Genomic DNA, 25414 nt, shown 5'->3' with positions numbered 1-25414 from the left:
TATGTGCAAGTGTTGGTTTCTAAAAACAGGCTCACAGGCCATGAAAAGCTATTTAATCCTGTCCTCACCTAATTAAAGAATTGTAACACTGGTGGGAAAATCAGTGAAATAAAGCACATTTAGGCGGTCTATAGGGAAACATTACACGGCCAGTAAAGCTCGCGCACACACACACACACACACACACACACACACACACACACACACCATCGATGTGTTGCTGAAATGAATAATAGCCTGCGCCGGATGAAAGCTGAGCTCAGCTTTACTGGCAAAATCCCCGTCGAACAGAATAATCAATAGCATTCAACATGGGGGATTGCTGCACAAATAAACTAATGACAACTCTGGATGTGCAGAAAAATGGTTTAATTTGAAAGTCCCGCTCGCTGCCTGCAGGATGATGGATTACTAATCCTGTCAGACGTGGAAATATTGCTTCCATTGTTTGCTTTGCAACACAAGCTAACCAGACGGTATAGATTTTACCCAGGGAGTTATTATTAATGATACATGAAATACACTGTGGTTTATATCAGACAGGATGATGCCCTCAATTAAAGCTGAGCGTTCCCACATCTCAAATTATTTTGGGAGAGGCAGAGTGCCCTTCTCAAAGTAGGGTACCTCCTTCCTGTGGATGTCCTGACCTATTTAGAGGAAGAGGAGAGGGAAAACAAATATGTGCACTAAAACTACAGGAGGGCAGAACTTTGGGGGCAGAAAGCCGTCTGTGTTTGGCTTTTAAAGCCAAAAGACGAGGATGTAGTTAATTTAGTTTCATCAAACCTTTCAAGACTGTCCTTTCAAGTTTGCTTTAACCATTTAAACAGAGTTATGGAGCAACAATATATTCTATAAACCACTTTATCCATTACATTAAACGGCTGGCCAAATATGCATGAATTTTTAATGAATGACTTGACATGAGTATCAACTTGCAACAAGGGCCTCATAACATTTATTAAGATTTTATGAAGGATTTGTGATGCTCAAGCGGGGACTGATGGATGTTAAATAATAGATAATTTAAGTCTTTTAGTAGGAATAAACAAATAAAGGTAAATGGTATAGGCATTTACAAAGGAGTGCATACATTACATGTTATTTTCTAACTGATTTAAATGCAGTATTCATGATGAGTTTGTTTGCTTCGGCATCAAAGAGCTCCTGCCTTTTATTCAGGTGCAGTTTATCCCGCCGAAACCTGCATTGCTGTGTTTGCAAAGGTGTTGAATATTGCATGTAATTCCTCCCAGGATGGTGCCGTCCTCACCTTTTGCAGCAGAACATTAACATTCAGATAAACGTGTATTTTTAGAAATTCTCATCAATGCAGAGGACACATATTGAGTGTGTGTGTGTGTGTGTGTGCAGACTGTTTCCTCAGCAGCAGGGTCAGTCAGCAGCTCCAGAGAAAGGAGCTCTGACACAGATTCTCAGCACTGAACCTCTGCAGAGGGAAAACTTCTCTTCCTTCCTCCCTCTCTTACTCCCCCCCTCCTCCCCTTCTCTCTCTCTCTCTCTCTCTCTCTCTGTACCCTTTTTTGTTCTGCCTCTATGCCTCACATCCTCTCCTCTCTATCCTTCCATCCGGCAACCTTTATTATTTTATCTCCCTTAGATCACTCCAGTCCTCCATTATCTCTGCCTCTTTTTTTCGCTCTACTTGTCTTTGGTGCTGACCTCACTACAGCATTGCAGTGCCGGGGAAGATGCATCAACACTCTTCTTTTCTTTCTTCCTTCCTACCTGCAAGGTGTAAGACTGAAGCCCAAAGGCTTCATCGTCTCACAGATGACTGCATCGTATTTTTTTTTACAAGTCGCACACAAACACGCGCACCTGTGGTCTGCAAAACATCTGAGCACCACATGTGGAGATGAGGATATGTCATGTTGTATTTAACCGTATGTGTGTGCAGCATGGGATTATGTTTGGGGGCAGTTCGAGAAGTTAACAAAAAAACTTTATCGTTGCATGAAAAAATAATAGTCTGCCTGTTGTGATTCAGCAAATACACATGATGTAATGGCCCTGGATGTTAAACAAATGCCCTCCACATTCAGTTGTTTGCAGCTTTGTGTGAACGCAGATCTGCAGAGTACACACGCAGCTGTTTGTCCAATTGGATTAAACATGTCTTATTAGCATGAGTATGTGTATTGTCAAGGTGTTAAAATTCTTGTCTGATAGGCAAGAATAATAAAGATTGTGAAAGGAATTATGCATTTATAACAAGACTCAGCTATTTGTATGTGATTCTATTGTGAAGTGCTCCATGAGACCGACCAGCAAACCCCTGTCAGATGAAGTCACAAACCTTTTCATAAACTACAAATAGGTATTTATTAAATGTAACTTATTGATTATGTGCAAAAAAAACTTTGAAACATACAAGACAACTACAAACATTATCAAGGCTGCTGGTATTAAATATTACACATATACGTACACCAGTGTATCATCGGCATATCGACGCAAAAACGTTCCAATGATTTTAGCGACAAAAATCGAGTGTGTAGAAGTCTGCAGACGGTGTGGTTGTCTGTCTCTTTTTAGCAACATCCTTCTTTGAAAGCCCGAGAACACGCAGTAGCTGCAAAAAAAGATTTGAGGGCAAATTTGCGCCAAAAAAAAACGCAGGTATGCTCCACGACTGATTTCGATCGAAATAGCCCAAAAACCTTTGTGAGGTTGTGTCTGACTAAATCCATCTCCTGTTAGCACGTTACCTCTGCCAATCAAGAGCAGAAATGTAATTAATTTCCCTAATTTAAACACTGAGTGAGACACACCGAGGCCGAACTGAACTGTCAGTTATCTAATGCTGAAAGCCCCAGGGTCATTATAACTGTGAGTATACGGTAAATTTGCTTTGGGCCCGAGAATGAGGTTAATGCAGCCTTGACAATGATTTCTTTCACTGTGTAATCATGATTACAGTCATTGGTTGTCCATGCACACTTAGTTCATTGCCCAGTTAGAAGTCAGGCATAAGGAAATCACAATACACAGCATTAATCTTTGAATGAGTCATAATAAGCAAGCCACCTGTGGTTAGTCAGAGGCACAGAAGCAACTCTCCATTTGTCTGTCTCTTTCAAACACCATAATTAAGCTAACCTATGCCACTGCGTAGTCGATGCGGTTCTATATTTAACACTGTTAAATGCCTAGGCTAATTACCTATCCTATGCCAGGGCATAGGTTAGCTTAAAACCTACAATTAAGAAACAGCTTAATTGTAGCTGGATTAGACAGTCTAGACATCCGACGATGCTTTCGGACAGTCTCTCATGGTGGATCTACCTCTTCACATTGCCAGAGAGAAGGATGTCACTCAACAAGATGACTGACATGCAACCGTGTTCCAAAGTTTCGATGCAGGGGAGACTTTTCAGCCATGGGGAGACATCACTGTTCTGTACTTTGGAACTGCATCCTTTGAACTGCAGGTGCACACATGCAAACTCTTTCAGAGAAACTACAAACAGGCTGAACATCCTACATGTGATGCCATCTAGCAGTTGCTGCATGCTCCAACCACACCCTGTGAAGTGCAGGACTTCACAATGCACAACAGTGCAACGCTATAACACAGTTGGTTGTGTTCACGAGTGCAACAGACTACACCTGACCACACCCAACTGTGTTGTTGGGCGTGGTCAGTGGTGCAACAGACTTGAACCTTTCAACCCATAGAGGTCAGTGCAGAAATTTCGACTCCATACATGGTTTAGTGTGGAGTTGCTCATTAACAATCTAGGAGGCATCTTTACTGCACAAATGTGTGCCAGTGGTGAACAATTCTCCAACTTGCTGGTACATCCAAAAACATCATTCTGATCATTTAAGTGTTACGTGTTTCCTGACCATGCAGACACATGCTTCGGATTAGGAATCAAGTCTTTATCTTTAGTTGTTTTGTGTTATCGCTATGATTGTCTAAGAATGTCTACAAATTACTAAATGTGCCTGTCTACGGGTAAAAAGCCAACATCCAGACCACCACTTAAAGATATACTGCTACACCCTAACCCTCTCTGTCCATCGATCTGCGTAAGAGTTCATTACATTTCTTCAGGTTTCCTGCAAACAAGCTAGCAAACGTCTACAACATTTACATTGACTTGGAACGGGTAAAAAGCCAAATTGTTTGAGCTACAGACTAAAATATTTGCAAGGTACTCAACAAATTGATTTCAAAGACAGTGTTGTTGACTGGAATACCGTAGACCTTTAGAGAACAAAGAGGGATTCTCATTGGAAAGCAGCTAATGTTACAGCTAATGCCCTAGGGTCAACTAGAAAGCCTTGTAGGACCAACACAGTCTGAGGGAAGCCAAAACACATAGGGATCATTTACAGAGCAATTCACTGCATTCAGCACATTAGCTCATAGCCCGTGTGCTGTGGGTAACCACACAAACTCCCTACTGTATGAGGGAATTCTTTTACTGGTTTACGTTGTCATTTAACTCCCTGAAGACTGATTTTGTAAGCAGGTATTTAAGCTAGCAGATTTTATCCAATACAGAACCCTTTTAATGTTCAACCAGTGACGTGCATGATCAACAAATAACTCAAATTCAGATACAAGAGAAAGCCATGACATAATCAGAGTTTTTTATTGAGACTCTTGAAAGAGGTAGCAGACAAATTGAGAGTTGCTTCTGTGCCTCTGAAAAACTGTAGGTGGATAACAGTCAATGAATCATCCAAAGATAAATTAATTACCCCATGCTCGCAGGGTATTGCTGATTCAGCTGCCAGGACTGGATTTTAAAGCTGCATTAAGTAATTTTTGACCACTAGGGGGCGGAAAGACTCCAGAACAAGTTCACAACAGTTAGCAGTTAGCTTATGAGGTTGTTATGGCTAACACGTTAGCAAACAGTTGCCTACTTACATATCCAGCAGAAACAGAGCAACACGGACATCCCTTCTGTCTCCTTTTTCCGGCCACCTGTTGAATGTAATCCCAATATTCACCGGCGTTTAGCCCTTGTTTTTTTCTCCCAGCTCATGAGAAAAATTAGGGTCTCTTTTTGGCCGAGTTTCTTCACCGGTTCCATCTGGCTTTTGCCACTACACGCTGGACAGCTAGCTTAAGATTAGCTTGTTTTAGCTTCTGTATCGGGAGGAGCAGCCCACGGTCATACAAGAGCCAACTTGGCTTTGATTTTGACCCAACGCAATGAGCTGAAAATGCGAAGCTGCGTAGAGCTTCTCAGTGAGATGTTGATTCTGAGTGGAACCGGCAATACAACCAATCCCACAATCAGGAGGGAGTCGTATAATTAAATGGTACAAAAAATTGCTTAATGCATTTTTAAATCAAGTCAACATGCTGTGCTTTATGCACGTTTTCATTCCACTTGAGGACTAGACCAGGTGATTTCACTGACTACGGCACTTTCAACCACAGAAGAAGAACTCACTGAAATAACTTGGTGTAGTGATTTTTGGAAGGAAAATGTCCATCGACATGATCCCTGGTCAACGGGAGTTTGGCTACAATGCGGCTCACATCATCTCTGTTACTCTGCTGAGGTTACAATGTGGCTCACTTTGAAGGGTATGGCCTAAAGGTTCAGTGCAAGGTGTAGTTGAAAGGGGCACGTGAAAATTTCCACTCTTGCAACTTTCACACAGAGCAAATGACATACTACACACACACACACACACACACACTCTTACAAAACGGCACCGGAGCAAAGAGAAGGTTAGGCCATGCCCTTGTTGCGGACTACCTGAGGTCTGGGTTAATGAGCACAGCGGTGCAGTCTAATTCACAGTCTTTGCGGCTTTGGTTTTTTTTTTACTGAAGGGCAATTTTAGAATCACAAATCTTTACATCCAGATTTCACACGCTCGACCACTTTGACTCTTTTCGGAAATGAGCATCCCAGCGTGACATTTGGATTGTGTTCAATGGGTGGAAAATTCCCCTTTTGCATTTAATTAATCCCACAGAGATGATGTGGAGCACATTTTTCACACAGATTTTACAGCATGTCTCCAATGGCATGTCTCCACTGCTTATCACACTAAAAAGCTCATCTGTTCAACCCTCCACCACGAAACTATTCTCACACCAAACATGAGAATAATCTCATCAGACGTCCACCGTGACGCGGCTAAGTGTCGGCCGAACAGAAGAACAAACTGAGTGAACTTGTTTATTTTTTTTATTGTTTGTGTCAAGTTCACTCAGAGTTCAGAGCCATTAACTCCCCCTTTGATTTTACCTTCCACACCTGCCTGCTCACCCTCCTTTCATCTTCCGCACCTCTTCTCCCCTCTCACTCCCACTTCCCTCTCCTCCTTCTGTCCTATTGGTCTGTGGCCAACAGCATCAAGCGTTATCTATCAAAGCTAGGCTATTAGGTAGAATCAACACAGGAACCTCTCTGAATTAACCATAATGCCCAGTAAAGCCTGCTATTGATTATGTGCAATTAGTTTATCCCTTAACTAATGATGAGTGTGGAGGATAAGGGTGAGGAGAGCAGGGAGGAGGAGAGGACGGGGGAGGCAGGGATGACTGTATCATGGGGGACTGGAGAACAGAGGAGAGCACTGGGACAAGCCTGAGGAGGCGGTTTCTGTAGGGATGCTAACAGCTGATATATACAGTAGAGGACATAAAAACACCCAGCTCATCTGTGGAAACAAACCCACACATACAAAACCACAAAATAAAACCTTCACACACAAAACCGACTCCTGTCTTACCTTCCAATCATGGTGGAGTGCTGCTGGACAGCCGCCTCCAGCAGCCTCTCCAAGATGGTCCATTCCCCCATGGTGATAGAGAGGTGGCAGGGCTGTCAGAAGAAACAGGACCTGGGGGAGCTCACCCCTCTTTCTTCGTCGGACTCCCTCTTCTCCTTCCTCTTCCCAGGACCGTCCCGTGCTCTTGTGGACCAGTCGTCCAGCGGGGTCTCCTCCGACCCCCAGTCCCAGCTCCCTTTTGACCTCTACACGCTGACCTGTCCGCTCCTCTGCGTGTCTTTCACTGTGCGTGTGTGTAAGAGTGAGTGTCTTTTCCCGGGCCCGTCCCGCTGTGCTTCTCTTCCTGGTGGAGGAGAGGTGCTGAGCTGATTGCCTCCCCCCCTCCTTTCTCCCTCAGTCTCCCCCTCTCTTCCTCCCCCCTCCCCTGCGCGGTGATGCTTGTCCTCCCCCTGCCGCACCACTCTGTTCTGCGCTACAGCATATGCTATAGCTCACTGCATGACAGCCATGATCGGGCTCTCTGTTCCACTTGCCTTCCTCGCTCTTTTCCTCCTCTTCCTCCTCTGTCCCTGCCTTCGACCTCCACCCTACCCCCAGGGCTCTCCTTGTACTTCACCTGCACTTCCTGCCATCAGTGCTGCTCTGCACTCGTCCTTGCATTGTGTGGGATCTTTGCCTTTGCTGCACCCTTGCTACTCTAACCTAAACACACACACACACACACACTCACAGACCGCATTCAGCTGATCCTCCTTGGCTCACCTCAGCGAACAGCACTGTAAACACACACTTGCACTCGATGACAGCTCCGAATCCCACTCTCCCACTTCCTACTGAGGACTGCAGATCCACGCCAGCACACAAAGCTCCTGCCTGCTGAATGTCATTTTATGACTGGAGGAATGGTTGCTCCCACAGCTCCGAGCGCTGCAAGGACCCATAAAAACCTGCACACATACACACACGCACACACACTCGCACGCAAACACGCTGCCACCCAGCCCCTCAGTAATAAATCAGCTGCCTTGCTGCATCAAGTGAGGCTGAACCGAGGCAGTTGCTGCAGACCTGCTGTCCTGTGTTGTCCCCCTGGCTAATTTCAGCACAGTCCAGTGCCCAGAGTCATGTCTGCCGCAGAGAGCCGGGATGAAAATCTGTCCTGTGAAGCCTATTTCTGGGCTCCATCATCTTTGCATTCCTCTCTCTCCCCCTCCTCCTGCTCTCCTTCACCCTCCGCTCTCTCTTCCTCCTTCCCCTTCCTTTGCTCACGTTTGTGTGCAGATCTCAGTCCTGCAAACTACCTCTATCGCTCCCCATCTCTCTCCGCTTTGTGCTCTCCCTCTCTTCTGCCTCTGTGTCTCTTTCTCGCTCATGGAATCGCTCTATCTCTGTCACACTCTCCGAGCATGCAACACCCCCCCCCCCCTCCTTCTCTCCTCCTCCTCCTCTCATAGATCTGTTCTTTCTCCTCCCTCCTTCACTCCCCTCCCTCCGTCCTCTGGTAAATGTGCTTGGATTGCTTCCCTGCTTCACTTATGCTTGCAAGAATGCCTCCCACCGTACTGCTGTGTCTGTTCCTGCCTGATGTTGCACAGAAAAAGAGGGATTTCAGATGTAGCCGTGCTGCCTGCTGCCCCGGCTCCTCTGCAATCCTTGGTTCCAGTCTGAGCGCTCGGCGGTGTTTCCCATACTCCTCAAACGCTCTCTTCCTCACTCCCTCTGTCATACATCATCCAGCCCCATGCTTTTCCAGGAGGAGGATTACAAGAGAAATGTGGCTCTGCTCCACCCCATCCCCCATCTATCTCCTCCCTTTCCCCATCTTACTGTATCGGGGATGACAACACACCTATTTTACCCTGACCCAACCCTCACGCCTCGTTGTGTGTATTTCCTCTCCTCATCTCCTCTTCCTGCTCCTCATCTGTCTATTTCTCCCCCCTCCTCCTCCATTATAGCCCCTTTGCTCTCTCTCTCCCCTCCTCTCAGGAGAGATGAGCGCCGTATTGTACTTTGCTGTGACATTGAAAGCTGCATTCATTAGATTTATATTAAGGTGGTGAGGAAATGGGGTGGTGTCCCTCCATTACACACGGATACAGGCAGATGTATGGGCTGTTATGAATACGCTCAGTTTTGCAGCTGCCGCAGACGAATACACGTTCAAAAAACACACAAAGAAATGGAAGTTTCTTTTGAAGCTGTGAGTCACAGAAAGGTTTTCCCATCTGGAAGACTGAGTCAAGTTCTGCAGAAGTAAATGATGACATGAGACCAGCCAGCAGAGTGAAGTCATAGCTTAAGGTGACAAGTTCAACTCTCTTGTGCTGCGCTTTGCTTTAGTTCTGCTTCTTTGACTCTCAGATTACGTGCTTTTCTAGTTGACAGCTTATTTGTTTCAGAATAAGGTGCATGCCTTTGGGCCGCTTGGCAAAATTGGATACCACCTTAACATCCTCTGTTGTATTTCTGAAAACAAATAGCAGTAAGGTGAGCAAATTCACAATCACAGCCCCTTACACAACAACCTCTACAGTGCATTACTTAGCGCATCGATCTATCTTGACGTGAGCGTGCGTGCACGCATGCAAAAACCCCCCTCTGCATGTGTGTGAGAGAGGAGGAGAGACTGAGAGGGGGAGACAGAGCGAGAGAGGATTCTGTTAGTTCAGCATCTTCAGCGGGGGGGATTTGGGGTCTTTCCCTTTCCAAGGACATATGGTGCTGTTAAGGAGAGCAGCGGCAGGCGGGTAGGGGGGAGTGGGGTGGCTGTAGTTTGCCGAGGTTCGAGTTATAAGCAGAACGGCTGAAGCGCTGGCATCAGCCGGTCGACGCTCCGAAAAGAGAGTTAAGAGCTGGATGGGACATGAGTGAGAGGGAGGCGCAGGTGTGTCTTCAGTGACCTAGAACAGCCAGTTCAAGCATGCATAAACACACATACTGTACTCACACACATTGTCTTACATGTTTACATCAATGGTTACACTAATGCAATCATATCTGTGTAATAGAAAGGAGGGAAAGCTCAAATGCATGCTTCTTTTGCGGAGCATATTTACGAAAGAAGTGCAGCTTATGTTGTTTTCTGTAATAAAGCAATGTTTCATTCATATTTCAGTTGGAGCTCATGCAGATGTTTGATGCCCTTGTAAACATACCACTTATATCTCCCTGTGCACTGCATACATCTCACAGGGATAATCAATATTTAAGCCCATGTAATGTTTATGAGAGTTATGTAAGAGGGAAAGTATCCTCACAAGAAGGGCACTTGATAAAATATGGAAATCTGAGGTGATCATTTATAAATGTGATTATAATTATGATGAATAATGGTTTAGTATTCAAATTAGAGCAGACCCCTGCTTTATCATTACATCAGCAAGATCTCCTGTACTTAAGTTCACATATACGTATACGATAGAGTTTTGTCATGAGCTGAAAGTGAAACAAATATAGGAGACATATTTTATAAAATATTATAGGTTTATAAGAAATTGGAAAAGCCGCTGGCATTAATCTATATGTCTGACTTCTGGAGGCTTAGAATAATATTTCACCTTTAATCCCTTAATCGCCAGCTCCCATTATAGACTGAGGTAGATTGATCAGGTGAACCAATAGACAGTCAAATCAATAGGATCAATATTGCCAGATTATATGTCAAGAATAGAGCAAGTGTTTCTGTTTTTCTCAGACATTTTCTACCTTTGCAGAGAGCTTTTTTAGCTGACGTCTAATTAAGTGTATCTCTTAACTCTTTATACATTACAGTGTGTTTGACTTGTAAACTTCATACCAGTATTTGTATTTGTAGGTCTCTTCAGACGAAGCAAGTGGATAAAGTCACCTTGTTTGTTGTTACTGGTCTTCGACCTTCTGCACAGCAACTGTCCAATAAGCTGGAGGTCAAAAGCAATCGAATGGGACTCATAGTGTGTCGTGTAAACATTACAGCATGAAGTGTCTGACATAATCGACGAAACAGCTTAGACTTCCACTTTCACACTAACACAATGCCATCCATAACTGTGATTTCATTTTGTTCACAGAGGCAATTAAGCCAGTTTGCTTATAAGCATGGCTTTAATACAGCAAATAAATGAATGTCTGTGTGCACAGTGATTTCTGTAAATAGTCTGCGCTCAACAAAATAATGTAAAAGTAAGCTGTTTTTGCACTTTCTGCAAAGACAAACTCCTAACAAGACAGCTAAGTCAAGAGAGCTAGTTATATTTAGTTAGCTGGTGAGATAGCCTGGACTAGCTTTAGCTAAAGTTAAAGCTAAATTTCCTTGAAACTTTTTTTTTTACTACTTTTATCTGTTCATAAAGATTAGATTTTATACCCATTAATGTAACACAGCGAACAACACATGTAACCTAAATCTTTAGCATTTGTAGAAGATATATCATGTTTAATACAAACTCAAAAAGAAACACGATACTCACGCGTTTTTGAATGTCATTTGATTGCCAGTATAGGCCACATTCAAACCCTTCTGGACAGCTAATTAATGAGATTATGAAAGTCTATGGATTATCACAAAGGTTGCGTATGGGTGTTATTGGCGCTGGAGTGAGTACGCCCTCTTGTGGTCATACAAAGATACAACATGCTTCAATCACTTTAAGCTTTAGGTTTAGACTTTAGACTTCTGTTTGTACACTGTAACTGGTGAAATAAAGGTATCACAATAAACAACTCGAGTCAATTCGTGTTCAATTCTTAAATTATTCAGTACGTTGTTCTTCCGCACTCAGTGCTAAACCTTTTAATTATGATGGGTGATTGCTCCTCCGGTAGAGGGCAGCATAACAACATGACAAACAGTGTCAACTTTATGCGTGAAGAAGAAGAAGAGTAGCCCAGGGTGGCTAGCTGGTCTAGACATGTCAGAGCATTGACAGTAATGTTAACTTGGCCGCAGTAGTTAGTGAGTTATCGAAAAGTGTCTGTAGGCCCAAAGGAGCGATTATAGGACAGGAAACCTCTCCAGGTGGCCTGTGTATAGTGTTGGCAAACCGGTAAAACGTTACGGATCCCGTACCTTTCATAGCTGACAACAACTGGTTAGCTAGCATTAGCTGGCTAGCTGGGGAGATCCCGAAAAGTAACGTCAGAGCTTGTTTCATACAGTCATGTCTGCGGCCGGAGACTTCGGAAACCCTTTAAGAAAATTTAAACTGGTCTTTCTCGGGGAGCAGAGTGGTGAGTCTGACGATAACGTTCAAAGTTGCTGGGATTGTGCTCTGTGCGATATGTTAGCTTAAAATACCGTTTTGTGGATTGGTATGGTGATTAACGTTAACCTGTTAGCTAGCTAGCATTAGCAGCGTAGCTTTAAACTTGGCAGAGGTATAGCATTGCGACACAGTAACTTGTTATTAACTGCTTGTCCACGTCGACTTCATAGAAATTAAGTACCCTTTCTTCCTGAGAAGTTTACTTAAGTCATGCCAGTGGAAAATTACTTGTTAGCTTGTTTGCTAACTTGCTTGGGGGGCTGTGATAACATGCTAATAGGCAGTAGCAGGTAGTATAAAGTTAGAAGTGTCAGTTAAGCTATACGGTGATAGTGAGTGATTAACATAGTATGTAGACTTGGAAGTTATTTTCATACAACAATACAAGTTGTGTTAAGTCATAGCATTACTTTTCAAGCGGAGGCTACAGTACGAAGTTGACACAGCAGTGATGAGCTGTATGCGATGATGTCAGTATCAGTCAAAGTCCACAAAAAATATTGCAGTGATTACACATCCGGTTAATTTTGTCCACCCTGGGGGAACTGTGTAGAGGTGCTGCATCCCAATTACCAAACCTGCTCTGCAGCATTCCTACAGTCCCCCCCCCTTTCCAGTCAATCTGAACACAGGGTGTACTTGTCCTGGAAAAGAAAGAGAGCAGAGAGCAGCAGTATACACCCTTAAAACTTGACCAACATGTTCCTATTCACTCAGGTTAAACGGTGGGGTTTTTGGGGGGTTATGCATTTGTTTGAAGGTAGTGTGGAAAAGACTACAATTTCAACGATTCCTTTAACTTTTTTTTTTATTGGCATTGTGCCCTGTAATATGACTCCCCTCTCCTGTTAAGATAAGACACACTTTATGTTTGTCTTGTAAAATTGTAAACAGCAGTGTTGGCTCTGGTCATGTCATCATTACTTGATGCACTGTAACTGATAATGTAACATGAGCTCAGCAAAACTCTCCGAGGCTGGGGAACACTGTCTGCGTGCTTGAAGAAACCTTACCAGTGACTCTTGTAGTGATCGGCTATATGTGGTGTTTGTTTGTTTTCATAAATATAAGCAAAGTTGTAAGAAAGTGTGTTAAATGAATCTTCAAAGGTGATTAGTTCAGGGCTGGACACAGAAGGTGAACTAAAGATAAATGTAAAACCTGGTTCCCAACCTTACTTGTCTCTCAGCATTCCTCACGCCTCCAGCTTCTCCTTAAATAGTTAAAAGGATTGTGCACCACACCCTCTAATGTATTATAACGTCTAAGTCTGTGTCATATGGACTGTGATGACTGATGTTGGCACTTAATGCTGCTACATATTTTCAGCTTTGTTTGTATCTCGCAGTTGGCAATCCATCATTTATGTCATTTGCTTCTATTTTCATATTGGTAGCTTCAGATGGGGAGGAACACTGACTACTTTTAATTAATAGAAATATTCCACACTTCATTATGATGACAGACTTTTATATGGCACACATTCTTCACTGTTGCTTAGATCATTACTCGATCAGTGAGGCTGCAACCGTTTGGGTAATTTGTATGATTGTTTAAATTATGTAAAGCTTTAAAATGTGAGAATGAGCCTTTTATCTTTGTTTACTATAATTTAATAAATGAATATTTTCTGTTCTTTGGACTGTTTTTCAGATAAGTAAAGTTTTCAGATTGCACACTGAGCTATTATGTTGCACATTTTCGCCTTTTTTGGACATTTTAAAGGTTGAAAAATAGAAGGAATAGAATTGAGATTACTTTTGTAAGTCTGCATAAGAAAAACTGAAGTGAGTGTTTGATCACTGCACTTATTTTATGAATTGTTTGTATGTTTTTTTCAGTGGGAAAGACTTCGCTGATCACCAGGTTCATGTATGACAGCTTCGACAACACTTATCAGGTAAGATGAGCACCTCCACCTAATTTAATCAGTATTGATCATATTCAAATTATTCTGTGAACAAATGTTTATGGATAAAAGACATTAAGATGTTATGCATTTTAAACTCCTTGTTTCCTCTTTTCAGGCCACAATAGGAATAGATTTCCTGTCGAAAACCATGTACCTTGAAGACAGAACAGTGAGTTTATTAGTGTTTTGTAGTCCCTGATTGTTGGTTGTTTTTGTCTTTGTAAAGATTTTTTCCTGATTGTGAAACTACGGGCACTCTGATATTAAATGCTGACATAACTGAATTGTCTTTCAGTTATTGTATATTATATATATATATTTCATAATTGAAATTGTCTTTTTTCTTTAAGAATTCAGCTACAATCTTTCTAACAAGCACACACAACATTTGCACTTCCTTCCAAGTGTGAGCTGGATGCCGAACCCCCACGATCGTCCTTCCTTTCTTTGTTTGTTTCTCCCCTGAACACAAGTTTTCTTCCTTTCCTTCCCACCCCTCCATCTATTCTCTTCATTCCTGTTTTGAAATTTAACACCTTACTTGATCAAGAGAGGAGGTTTGATGACAAGTGAAGGATGATTATTTATTTATTTCCCCCCTCAGGCCCAGACAGCTTGCTCTCTCTGGTGGTCGTTCACTACCTGCATGCCCTCCGCTCTCTCTGTCCTCTCTCTCTCTTTTTCCCATTCGTCTGACTTTATTTAGTTTTCATTCAATTTGCTTTTTGTCACCATAGCTTACCTCATTTCTGACCTAGTTTTTTCTTGTTTTATTTTCATCCCCTCTGTATTTTTTTTTTCTTTTTTCTCTTCTTTTATTTCTCCTCCCATCCCCTTCCCCTTCCTGCCCCACAGATTCGGTTGCAGTTGTGGGACACGGCGGGGCAGGAGCGTTTTCGTAGCCTCATCCCAAGTTACATAAGAGACTCTGCTGCTGCTGTCGTAGTGTACGACATCACAAGTAGGTGGATTACATGAGCCATCTGATTTTTTACAAACATGCCACACTTGTCTCATCCTCTGTTATGAGTGTGGGAAATGAGTGCCTTATCAAATACACCAAAATGCAAAAGTCTCAGTGGTTGTTGCTTAATAGGATGCAAGCACACATTTCGTTTTAACGTTCAAAATCTTGTAATTCCAAGTTAATAGATGAGACTTGGCCAAGCTGTGAGCGATGTGTAATCTTCTTTTTTTTATGTTCTTCCTGTCGCAACCTTTCCTGTTCCTGATTCAATGCTTCCTCTCTCATCTCTCTCACAGACGTCAACTCCTTCCAGCAAACCACAAAATGGATTGATGACGTGAGAACGGAGAGAGGAAGTGATGTCATTATCATGTTGGTGGGAAACAAGACAGACCTTGCAGACAAGAGGTAATCTGTTCCCCCCTCCTTTAGGAGAATGCTAATGAAGTCATTGATTGTTGCTGCTGGCCTGTCAATACTCAGATCCTCAGTCCGTCCTGAGGCACCAGGAGATCAGAGTTAGTTAGCACTAACCTTAATGGATGTCAAAGCTGTGATTGACTTTTTCATACTCTAAGGCCTCTTTTCCTTTTCTTCAGCCCACAGTGATTGAAGATATTGATTATTTAATCTTAAACAGATCAATACATTGTTGTGATGTTTGATAATATTTGATCTGAAAGTGTCTAACGTGTGATCCATTTTATCCACCCGTTAACTGAGCCTGTGTCTTTCAGTGTGCATCTCTTAACCTCTTTATCTGCCACAGGCAAGTATCTATTGAAGAGGGTGAGCGGAAAGCCAAAGAACTAAATGTAATGTTTATTGAGACTAGTGCGAAAGCGGGCTACAACGTAAAGCAGGTGAGAGTGAGTGTGAGTCGTGCTCTGTGGTCCTGCTGCGGATGCTGCCGCCTGAGCTCCAACTCCGAAAGTCGCCTGCCAGTATCAGAGGTCAAAGGTTTGGGGAGTTGTGTTAAAAGTTCTCCAAGATTAATTAAGACCTTCTTAATTTGGCATTTTGTAAATATCTTTGTTAAGATTTTACTGGATATCAGAGTCATTGTAAATTCTCTGTCCGAAAAACTAAATGCCCCAAGCTCAACTGGACGACTTTCAGTCTTGAGCACATGTGGCAGCAGCAGCAGGAAGGGGCACGACTTCTTGATCCACTTCAACATAATCACAGTCTGTATTTTTTTCCCCTTGTCTTCTTGTCCATGTCTGTGGTGATGTGTGCGTGTCCCTTGTGAATGTGTGTGTTTTGCGTGGTGGCTTGTGGGTCATTACAGACAGATAACCACAGAGGAGGGAGAACAGAGAGCGAAAGAGATGAATGTTCTGTTTATTGAAACGAGTGCAAAGACAGGCTACAATGTCAAACAGGTAGAGCGTGTACACCTTGTGTGTGTGTGTGTGTGAGTTCATAGCGCTCTTGCTCTCTTCTGATTGGCTTCTATTTCACACATGCATGCGTGCATAAAGGTGTGCTTTCTACATCGACTCTCTGTTCGGAAGTGAGGGTGGATTTGTTTTTCAAGCTCTTGCCCACCTGCTTCATGTCTTAATAATGTCCAGCCTTTGATCATAAAGACTTTGAGGTGGGTCAGGGTTTGCAAACCAATAACTCTCATGACACTGATTGGAACTTTATTCGCAGTATTTTTGTTGCTGTGAAATCTGCACGTGTATCAAGTCAAGTTCTACGCATATACTGTATAAAAGAAGTGGACGTAGGCACTCTTGGATGTCACCCATTAATGTTTTTAAACCTTGACTTTGGCGTTTTTTCTGGAGCCAATAAGACAATATTTGCACGACAGGGTTGATTCACATTGTTTGGCCTTTATCCTGATTGCCCTGGTAGCAGTTTGTAAATCACAAGGTGGTCACGCCCTTACGCATACCCAGCTTTATCCTGTATTTTACTTTTAATGGGACCATTTTAAGAAAAGGTCACAGTTCTGTATTGAAAAAGACTTGAAACAACCAGCAAATGGGACTATAAACTTGTTTTGGCAAATGGTTACTGAGGAAATTAATCAAGTGCGTCAGAGGTTTCTGTACAATTGGATTTTTTTTGTAACCAGTAGATTCCCCCTCCTGGGCATTACAAAGGTTGCAGGTCAGAGACACAGGCTTCACTTTTCAGACCCAGTGACTACGTCATCCTCCTTTTATACAGTCTATGGTTTACCTGATGATGTTAAGTGGTGCGCGGGTATGTTGAGCATCATCATACATTCAACAATTATTCTTTTTTAAATCCAACAATCGCTTAAAATCCTCCAAGCTCTCTCAGTGGAACGACAGAATTACAGCCTCATGTCAGGCCTCCTCTGCAGTGCAGCCATAAGGCATTGCAGTAGCTCAAACACATGCTGCTTAATTTAAATCAAATTTGTTAAAGCTCTGGTGGGCGTCTTCCTCTGTGCGAGCTTCAATTGAGCCTTTTGCTAAACCATATTATGGGAGTACACACAGCACGCTGTTTGGATCTCATTGTGTGCTTCTGTCATGCTGTGAGTATATTTCTCTGACAGTTCACATCTGGTTCTCTTTCCCTCCAGCTTTTCCGTCGTGTGGCAGCCGCCCTCCCTGGCATGGATACCACACAGGACAAGAGTAGAGAGGACAGTATCCTTTGTGTACGTGTCAGTGTCTGTGTCCGACATGACAGAAGAGAGGCAGGAGGTCTCTCTGCTCACTTTAAGTCCCCGACAGAAGGAAGATGTAGTGCAGCAGTGTGACAGCCAGCCTTTGTTGTTAAACTCACATGTCCCTTTAGATTTATTTCACCAGTGAGGGCACACACAGGCTCCAACTTACTCAGTTAAATCTTAAAGAAAAACTCCACCAATAATCTATATTTTGACCATTTAATCCTCACCACCTCTTGGATTTCACAGCAGTTGCATTGTGTTTGCATTGCATCACAGTCATGGTGACATCAAAAGTACTAAAACAGCTCCTGCAAAATAGTTCACTTTTCACTGTTGATCCATTTGTTCAGCTTTTATATGTAAATGGTTCACATGGAGGGCTCAGTATTGAATCTCAACACTTTGTTTGGTTCTAACCAAAATAAGTACAGACAACTTAAAAAGCTTCAAAAGAAATCATGTTTACTTGCTCTTTAATTAGACAGTTCAAATTTAAATTCAGCAAATTTTTAAATATTTTATTTAGGATAGGTTCTTCAGCGGTTGGTCGTTTTTGAAAAAGATTTATTTATTTCCCTCCGTATGAAGTCAAAGACCTCAAAAAATTGCCTGCAAGCTAGTAATTAATACTTTTATGGTAGGGTCTCTTAAATGAAAATAGTGTGACCTTGGTAAGTATGGCTTAAGAACTTTTAGATCGTGTACATCCACCAAAAAATTGCACATTTTCTGTGCTACATTAACAGTTTAAGGTTTATAATTTTTACAGCTTTTAATGTCAAATGTCACATCAAATGATCACAATAGATGATCTTTTGTCAATTTGTTTTGTAATGCATTATGCTGCATTATGTTTCGCTATATAATTGTGAGCTCACACAGTGGCTGTTTGGTTCATAAGGGCCTGTGTCACTAACAGCATTTTTGCGCACGCAGTGCCTATTTTCTTTACAAAATCAGTGCAGTTCAGAGTTTTCGGTGCTCTGCGTCCTAAGCGCACAAAACGCCCTCAGCATCAGCTGTTTATTGACACTGCGCTCAGTTGAAAGTAGTTCCCGTTTTTGGATCCCGTTGCGCTCGTCAATGTCACTTCTCTCTCACCCACCAATCAAAACCAAGAAGGGGCGGGACTTCTGATATCAACTCAAGGGTACAATTTCCAGATGTAGAGCTGCTGCTAATGCCAGGACACGATTCCTTTCCATTGTTTTTATGTTTTCTTTGTAAAATTACCTTGAACATTAAGCATACAAAGCAAATTTAAAGCAGACCTATCGGTCACTAGCACTTTCATAACCTAGCAACAGTATGAGAAGCACTCTGACATTGAGGTTGTGGGCGCTGTCAGTGTAAAAAACGCTTTTAGTGGACACTGGCCCTAAATCTTGATTCAATATGGATTCTTATTATTATTTAGCTATGTAAGCTGTTTCTGGTTCTGCAGTAGAAAACAACTGTGAAACAATTTGCACAACTGTACAAAGCTTAAAAATTAATGTCAGGTACACCTTTGAGTTGCATTTTTCCTGCTCTGTTATGTTCCTTAACTGCTAAACCCTTCAGTGATTGACATAAAGCTGGAGAAACCCCCAGAGCTACCTGTCAGTGAAGGAGGCTGTTCCTGCTAATGCCGGCCGATGTCATTGCTACATATTTCTTGCCGGCTGTTTCTCAAACCCAGTCGGTTTTTCTGTATCTGTCCCCTTCACTGCACATGCCCATGTCCCCCTGCCTGAAGAGAACACTACATCCGTTATCTTTGTGGAAACCTGCTCTCTCATCCGATACATAAAGTCAGCAGAAATCACTTAAACTGAATATTTGCACTGTAACACACATACCGGTACGTAGAAACAGTTTTCACACCTAGAGCTCAGCCCCTTTGACCGAGCTCCTGTTGTCCGCCTGTTGAAAAAAGACAAAGATGGTAAAAAAAAGAGTGATGGCGTTGCTGTTTGTGTCTAAAGATTACCCTTTTGAACAAAACTGAAAGGAAAAATTAAGACTTTAAATCAAGGTATGTGTATAAGAGTGACAATATTCTCAAAAATGTTACATATTGCTTTAAGCTTAAAAAGCACAATGTGAATGTTTTGTGCATTTGTCAGTTAACATAATTTGTGTTGTTGAAACTAATTGGCAAGAATTCACATTGTCTTGTCAACAAACTATTTTTCTAAATGCCTTGAAGAATTTGTGGAAACAGTTGATGTAAATGAATAACATGATTGTAGGTATCACTGTTTAACACATATACAGCACACACACGATGCAGCTGAAGTAGGAAGTGGCAGCCTGGAGCTTATTTTAAACTGTGTGTGAGCTTTGTGGTACCTGCACCAGCGGAGTCCCAGGTCTCCCAACATGTACCAGCACAATATAAGTGAACACACATTCACACACCACAGCACGGTCTCAAACCAGCACAGACACATGACACGCTGTAAGAGCAACACTATCACATCACCCTCAACATTACCGTCCTTCCTCCCCTCCCACACTTGTCCCTTAAGATGGGTTATTTTTACCTTGGCTTCCATTTTCTATTACCTTTTTATTTGGATAGATGTTTGATTTTTACAGCTATCATAGATTAAACTATTTCTTTGATCATAGTGTTTGAGGAGGATTTTCTCATATGTTAAGAGTCATAATCAAAAAACCCAGCATAAACATTAGTATGAAGACATCTGCCTTTTGGAGTTTAATTGTAGAGGGCTTCCTTGGGATTATCTAGTTTGGTATGATGTTTTATGAACACTTTAAAGACTTCTTTGGCTTGTTTTTATTTTTTGGCATTGATCTTTTGTTAGTGATTACTCTACATGTGTATTTAATCCACAATGACTTGTAATATTTATTTCTATTGGATTTGTTTCTTTTTTTTATGGCTGTTAATATCTTCACTTTTGGTCCTGAATCGCTAATAAAATATGCATCCATCAGGACCACCTTTAACAGAATCAGTAGAGAGCGCCTGCTGTGCCCTCTACCACCTCTAAATGGCAATTTGATCATACTGATAATACCGTGCAATTTTTGTGAGTTTATGGAAGAGTGTCCGATTTGTATAGCAAAGTAGTCCTTAACGTTTCTGTCTGGAATGGTTTTAAATGAAAGAATAAAATACACTTGTCACTGGAGTTCATTAGTGTCTATTTTATTTTATGTTTTTATATTAACTAATTAACCAATTGTGCGTTTATTAAGTTTTTCTCACTCACGGGGTCATTTAATTTGCGGGGTTTTGTATTATTTTATTTCTTTTTTATACAGTCTATGGTTTTTATTAGTGTGGATCCCTGTTCACGATTGGTTGAACCGTTACTGCAAATCCCGCGAGAGTTTTCGAAGCTACCGTCACCCTGGAAACCAAGTTAGACAACCGCTGTCCTGTGTGTGTAATTTGTCAAAGCTTTTTTATTTAGTATAAGAACCACATTGAGGGCGTACAAACGGAGCTCTGATTTCATTTTAAACATTTTATTCCACAATGGGTAGCGACTACTACGAGACGCTGGAAATAAACAGAAATGCAGCGGACGCAGACATCAAAAAGGCGTAAGTTTTTGTTTTATTGTTAGCCGTTCGTTACTCAACTAATAAACCTTAAAACGTCAAGTCCCACACATCTGTTTTGTATCTGTGCTTATTTTTCCTGTCTAGGTATCGACGTCTTGCATTGAAGTTTCATCCGAGCAGCAACAGAGAAACTGGAAGCGCCGAGATATTTAGTCAGCTCGGTGAAGCATACGATGTTCTGAGCGACCGTAAGTAGAAAAGGAGAAGCGGAAGTTTGTTTTATGACTTGAAAGCTGTATAATTTGCAACACCCTTTTGCTTGCTTACTTATTTACTTATTCTGTATTTATTGACGGAGGTCAAAGTGAGACAGGTGGAGCACTGTCCCCTTTTTCAGTCTGTATATTGATGATCTTTCTAAATAGTTAATAGAGTGTAAGACTGAAGTATGGTGGGGGACAGTCTTCTTCAAACTGATGCTGATGACTTAGTAGTCCTGCCTCCTTAGCTTTATATTACAGCAACTTTTCAGAATCTGCTGTAGTTATAACGGCAGTATGACATCACGTTTAAATCTAAAAAGATTGTTTTCATGATTGTTAAAACCATCCAGGGTCAGAAGCAAGTTTTAAACGTGGTAAACGATGGGTCACATCATCAGGATTTTTTTTTTTTGACAGCTTGTAAAAAGGCAACCTATGACAAGTTTGGTGAGGAGGGTCTGAAAGGTGGGATCCCACCTGAGTGTGGCAGCAGTGGGGCCTGGTCATCTAAATATGCCTACCACGGGAACCCGGACAAAACATTCAGACAGTTTTTCGGAGGCAACAACCCATTTACAGGTGAATACAAAACAGACCATTTGGTGAATGTCTTCATTAAAACTTTTTTTAATTTAATTTAATTTCTTTTCATCTTATTTAATTTTGTTAGACTTTTATATAAATGATGCTCCACTTCAGTTTGGTGGCCTGCAACTTATTGAGGTGAAGACACAAGACTCTCATATAGAGAGAGACCTTCATTTGTCCCTGGATGATCTCTTTCACGGATGCACTAAAAAGATAAAGATATCTCGCAGGGTAAGTGCGACTGTATGTGAAATAACCCTTTTTAATCTAATCATTCATATATAATTTATATTGGACTGAGAACAACACAGGTCTCAGGGGACAGAAATAAACTGATTCATGCTTTTTCTTGGACAGGTTATGAATGAGGACGGATGCACATCCAGTATCAAAGACAAGATCCTGACTATAGATGTGGAGCGAGGATGGAAAGAAGGCACAAGAATTACTTTCCCTAAAGAGGGCGATCAGGTGAAAGACCTATCCTGATAGCATGTGATTGATAATGCTAATCCCAGTGTGGTTAAGGTTAGCATAATTTGTGATAGCTGTGGTTAACATTTTGCTCAAAACCAGCTAACGCTTTGGTTGAAGTCTCCACTGTTCTTTGCACAATTTCTCACAAGAATGTGTGTTACGGTCAGAGTTTTGGCCATTGGCGCTGTCCCTGGTGCTGATTTACTCAACTATTTGATGCCCCATTTTTAATTTATTTTATATCAAATTATTTTTAAACATGGAACTCATTTTATACTACAACAGCTTTGAGTGTAGTGATGCAGCTCTGTTCAAATGTATGTTGGTTCATCCTAACCATCAGGAATATGCCCAAGTTTCTGACAACAAAATGCAGGACTGGACAGTATTGAATCAGTTAAAAAATGGCAGATAATGAAGTTTAATATGAACTGATAGTTGCATTGAATAATTTGAATGGTTTTGAACGGTTTTACTTTCCACTGAATCATCTGCTTTGCCACCAGTGTGTTCAGCAGTTGTTTTTCAAGATGCTCACAAAGTTACGAGACTTAGCGACTGCACTTGGTCTCCCTTATCTCCTTTGTTTTGCTTGATATCATGAAATCAAAGAAACAAACCATGTGCAAAAACATGTCCTTTAAAAACATGCCTGACAATCATTTCGTTGTGTTTGACCTTTAGGGACCAAACAGCATCCCTGCAGATATTGTGTTCATAGTGCGACAGAAGAGTCATCCTCTGTTTGTAAGGCAACAAAATGACCTGATCTACAAGGCCCAGATCTCTCTGGAGATGGTGAGTCATGTTAATTAGAGTCAAAATAAATTTTTTTTTAAATATTAGTCAAGAAGTAGAATGAACACGTAACCTTTCCCGCAGGCATTGACTGGATTCTCTGTGGAGGTTGAGACACTAGATGGCAGGCTACTCACTATTCCCATCAATGACATTGTGCAGTAAGTGCTTTTCTATGTTGGGGAATACACGATTACTTTAAGCAAATAATTATTTTGTTATTCTATAAATTTCTCACATAATAAAAGCTGGATGAAGTGTTTAAACATTAAGAGCAAATCAGGGAGACACGGTTATAAGAAAATCAAACATTTTATGTACATGTTATGTAACATTTTCCCGTCTCTGATTTTCTTTCTCATCACACGTCAGCCCGGCGTACAAAAAGGTGGTGACTGGAGAGGGAATGCCGCTGTCCAAGGATCCTTCTCAGAGAGGAAACCTCATAATTACATTTGACGTCCAGTTTCCAGAGAAGCTCTCCACGGAGAGGAGGCAACTGATCAAGCAAGCTCTTACTTTTAAACCATGATCACAGTCTAATATATGTTTTCTATCCCATGACATATGTGGTTAAATTAGGTTTTTGAGACAAAATTGTAGAACTCTATCTTGACGAATACGCTAGTAAAGACATTTGTAAACAACACCTCTGTGCTACAGCATCAGCCTCCTGACAATGGTTACAGCATGTTTGTGCAGTTGTGATTGGCGGCCATCATGGCCCGTTTCAGCTGCTCGTATGTCACAAACATCACCACGTTCCAGGAGCCGAGGCGTAAGAAAGATGGCATGAACCTAAGGAGCAAAACAACAGAAGAACAACACGATTGATTGCAATCCCTTCATTTTAAAAGCTGCTTTTTCCATTAAGTTTACAACCATTTTCTCTTTGCTCACTCCTCTGTAAAGGTTTGATTTACAGCCTCATTAATCCATTCAATATTGTCCGTGCAGTCGATGCTCACCCCTTATAAAAAGCAAGCGGTCCCTCTTTGGTCATCATGGCAGCAGCACAGTTGAGGACACTGCCGTACTGGCCGAGAGCAGCGTTCATATATCTTGTCTTGACCACATCAACGGGGGAGGCGATCACTGTTGTGCATAGCCCCGCACCGAAGGCTGATATGAAGTGACAGGGCAGATTGTCTGTGGAGGAAAGGCTGTGAGTTACTCCTCCAAAGAGCAAACACTGAGGTGATATATCATGCCTATTTATCATGCTGTATGGCAGCCATTGTTTTACCTGTCAGGGGGGTGGACTTCACAAGTGTGTCCTTGATGAAATCATACGTCACCAGTTCGGTGCAGTTAACAATTGCATTCCGTGCAATGTTTGGAGCTGTGCCTGTGTGACGGAGTAATAATTAAGTACATAAAAAGAATAATCTTAAGAAATGAAAAGACACGCTTATTTGAGATGTAATCCTCGGAAGCTCAAGCTACCTTTCCACAGACCATGAATGCCCTCTTCCTTTGCAATAGTCTTGTAAGCATCAATGGTGCTACAGTAGCGTCTCCCGTGCCCAGGAGACCTGGCCTGAGCCTGGAAGCGGACTTTCACCACATCCGTAGGCTGGGCCAAAGCCACCGCCATCGCTCCAGTGGTGCTTCCTGCAAGCAGCCTACTGCCGATGCCAACGTCTGTACCAGAGAAGACAGAGATTTCAGGCCTGATTCGTGCGGCACTACCTTATATACACAAACAAGTACATTCACAGGTACTCACGATCAGAGCCTTTGGTGTAGAACTGTTTTACAGAGTCATAGAGACCAATGCGGACAGAGGCGAAGCTCATCTGTCTCTGTAGTCCTGCCACCAGTCCACTGTAAAGGCTCCTGGGCCCTTCTGTGCGCACCATGGTGGTGATGGTGCCGAACACTCCACGATACTTCACTGCAGACTGTTTCCCTTTCGCTGCTGAAGAACTGGACTCGCCCTGGATCTGTTTAGGATGAGAGATCATAATTTGAAAGGATGAGACAGGATTGGAGAATACAAGTATTTTAGAATCACTCTATTTGTTGCTGGAATTTCTTAACCCTAAATATTCACAAGGAGCGTGTTTACCTGCAGCCGCACTTTGGCTGTGTCCAGGGGAAAGGTGAGGAGGTCAGCGATGCATGCTGCAGTTCCTGCTCCCACAAACTTTACAGCTGCTGATGGGGGCACGTCTGCGGGTCTAAATCCAACCATTGTCCAAAGAAATCAGATCAAAATAAGGACTGAAGATTGGC

The 25414-nt window shown here is 42.1% G+C and overlaps 4 protein-coding genes across 7 annotated transcripts in view; 2 read left to right on the top strand and 2 right to left on the bottom strand.

Moving 5' to 3' along the window:
* The window catches only part of LOC138600231 (uncharacterized), a 36808-nt gene extending 29694 nt beyond the window's left edge, over positions 1–7114 (bottom strand). Inside the window, exons 1-2 of the mRNA XM_069671700.1 lie at positions 6742–7114; positions 4913–4969 (exon numbers count right to left, since the gene is read on the bottom strand). Of these exons, the coding sequence (XP_069527801.1) occupies positions 4913–4969; positions 6742–6812 (128 nt within the window). The 5' untranslated portion in view covers positions 6813–7114. The remainder of the gene's footprint in view (positions 1–4912; positions 4970–6741) is intronic.
* A 4490-nt stretch (positions 7115–11604) lies between these two features.
* On the top strand, positions 11605–20671 carry rab6a (RAB6A, member RAS oncogene family). Of its 2 annotated transcripts, none has more exons than XM_069670671.1 (8): positions 11605–11952; positions 13829–13887; positions 14015–14068; positions 14755–14860; positions 15163–15274; positions 16158–16251; positions 17436–17502; positions 19092–20671. In XM_069670671.1, the coding sequence occupies exons 1-8, from the start codon at positions 11883–11885 to the stop codon at positions 19154–19156; spliced, it is 627 nt and encodes a 208-aa protein (XP_069526772.1). In that variant the 5' UTR covers positions 11605–11882; the 3' UTR covers positions 19157–20671. The 2 variants fall into 2 exon arrangements, with proteins under 2 accessions (XP_069526772.1, XP_069526773.1); XM_069670672.1 differs by lacking the exon at positions 16158–16251 and adding an exon at positions 15636–15729.
* Positions 20672–21021: 350 nt separating this feature from the next.
* On the top strand, positions 21022–23803 carry dnajb13 (DnaJ heat shock protein family (Hsp40) member B13). The gene is made up of 8 exons (XM_069666540.1): positions 21022–21089; positions 21195–21298; positions 21731–21892; positions 21984–22132; positions 22259–22372; positions 23063–23176; positions 23261–23337; positions 23549–23803. The coding sequence occupies exons 1-8, from the start codon at positions 21022–21024 to the stop codon at positions 23706–23708; spliced, it is 948 nt and encodes a 315-aa protein (XP_069522641.1). The 3' UTR covers positions 23709–23803.
* Positions 23718–25414, bottom strand: LOC138595166 (dicarboxylate carrier UCP2-like). 3 transcript variants are annotated; one of them, XM_069666514.1, is made up of 6 exons: positions 25248–25414; positions 24906–25122; positions 24623–24820; positions 24423–24524; positions 24145–24325; positions 23718–23974 (listed from the first exon to the last, which is right to left on the bottom strand). In XM_069666514.1, exons 1-6 carry the CDS (start codon positions 25371–25373, stop codon positions 23860–23862), a joined length of 939 nt encoding a protein of 312 aa, XP_069522615.1. In that variant the 5' UTR covers positions 25374–25414; the 3' UTR covers positions 23718–23859. The 3 variants fall into 3 exon arrangements, with proteins under 3 accessions (XP_069522615.1, XP_069522623.1, XP_069522631.1); XM_069666522.1 differs by lacking the exon at positions 24423–24524; XM_069666530.1 differs by lacking the exon at positions 24623–24820.

This window comes from Semicossyphus pulcher, unplaced genomic scaffold (assembly GCF_022749685.1).
Source record: "Semicossyphus pulcher isolate SPU_LCO1_2020_fin unplaced genomic scaffold, fSemPul1.0.p SCAF_10, whole genome shotgun sequence".
Taxonomy (NCBI): Eukaryota; Metazoa; Chordata; class Actinopteri; order Labriformes; family Labridae; genus Semicossyphus; species Semicossyphus pulcher.
Note: the sequence above shows the minus strand (reverse complement) of the source record. Positions and strands in the feature narration are given on the sequence as shown.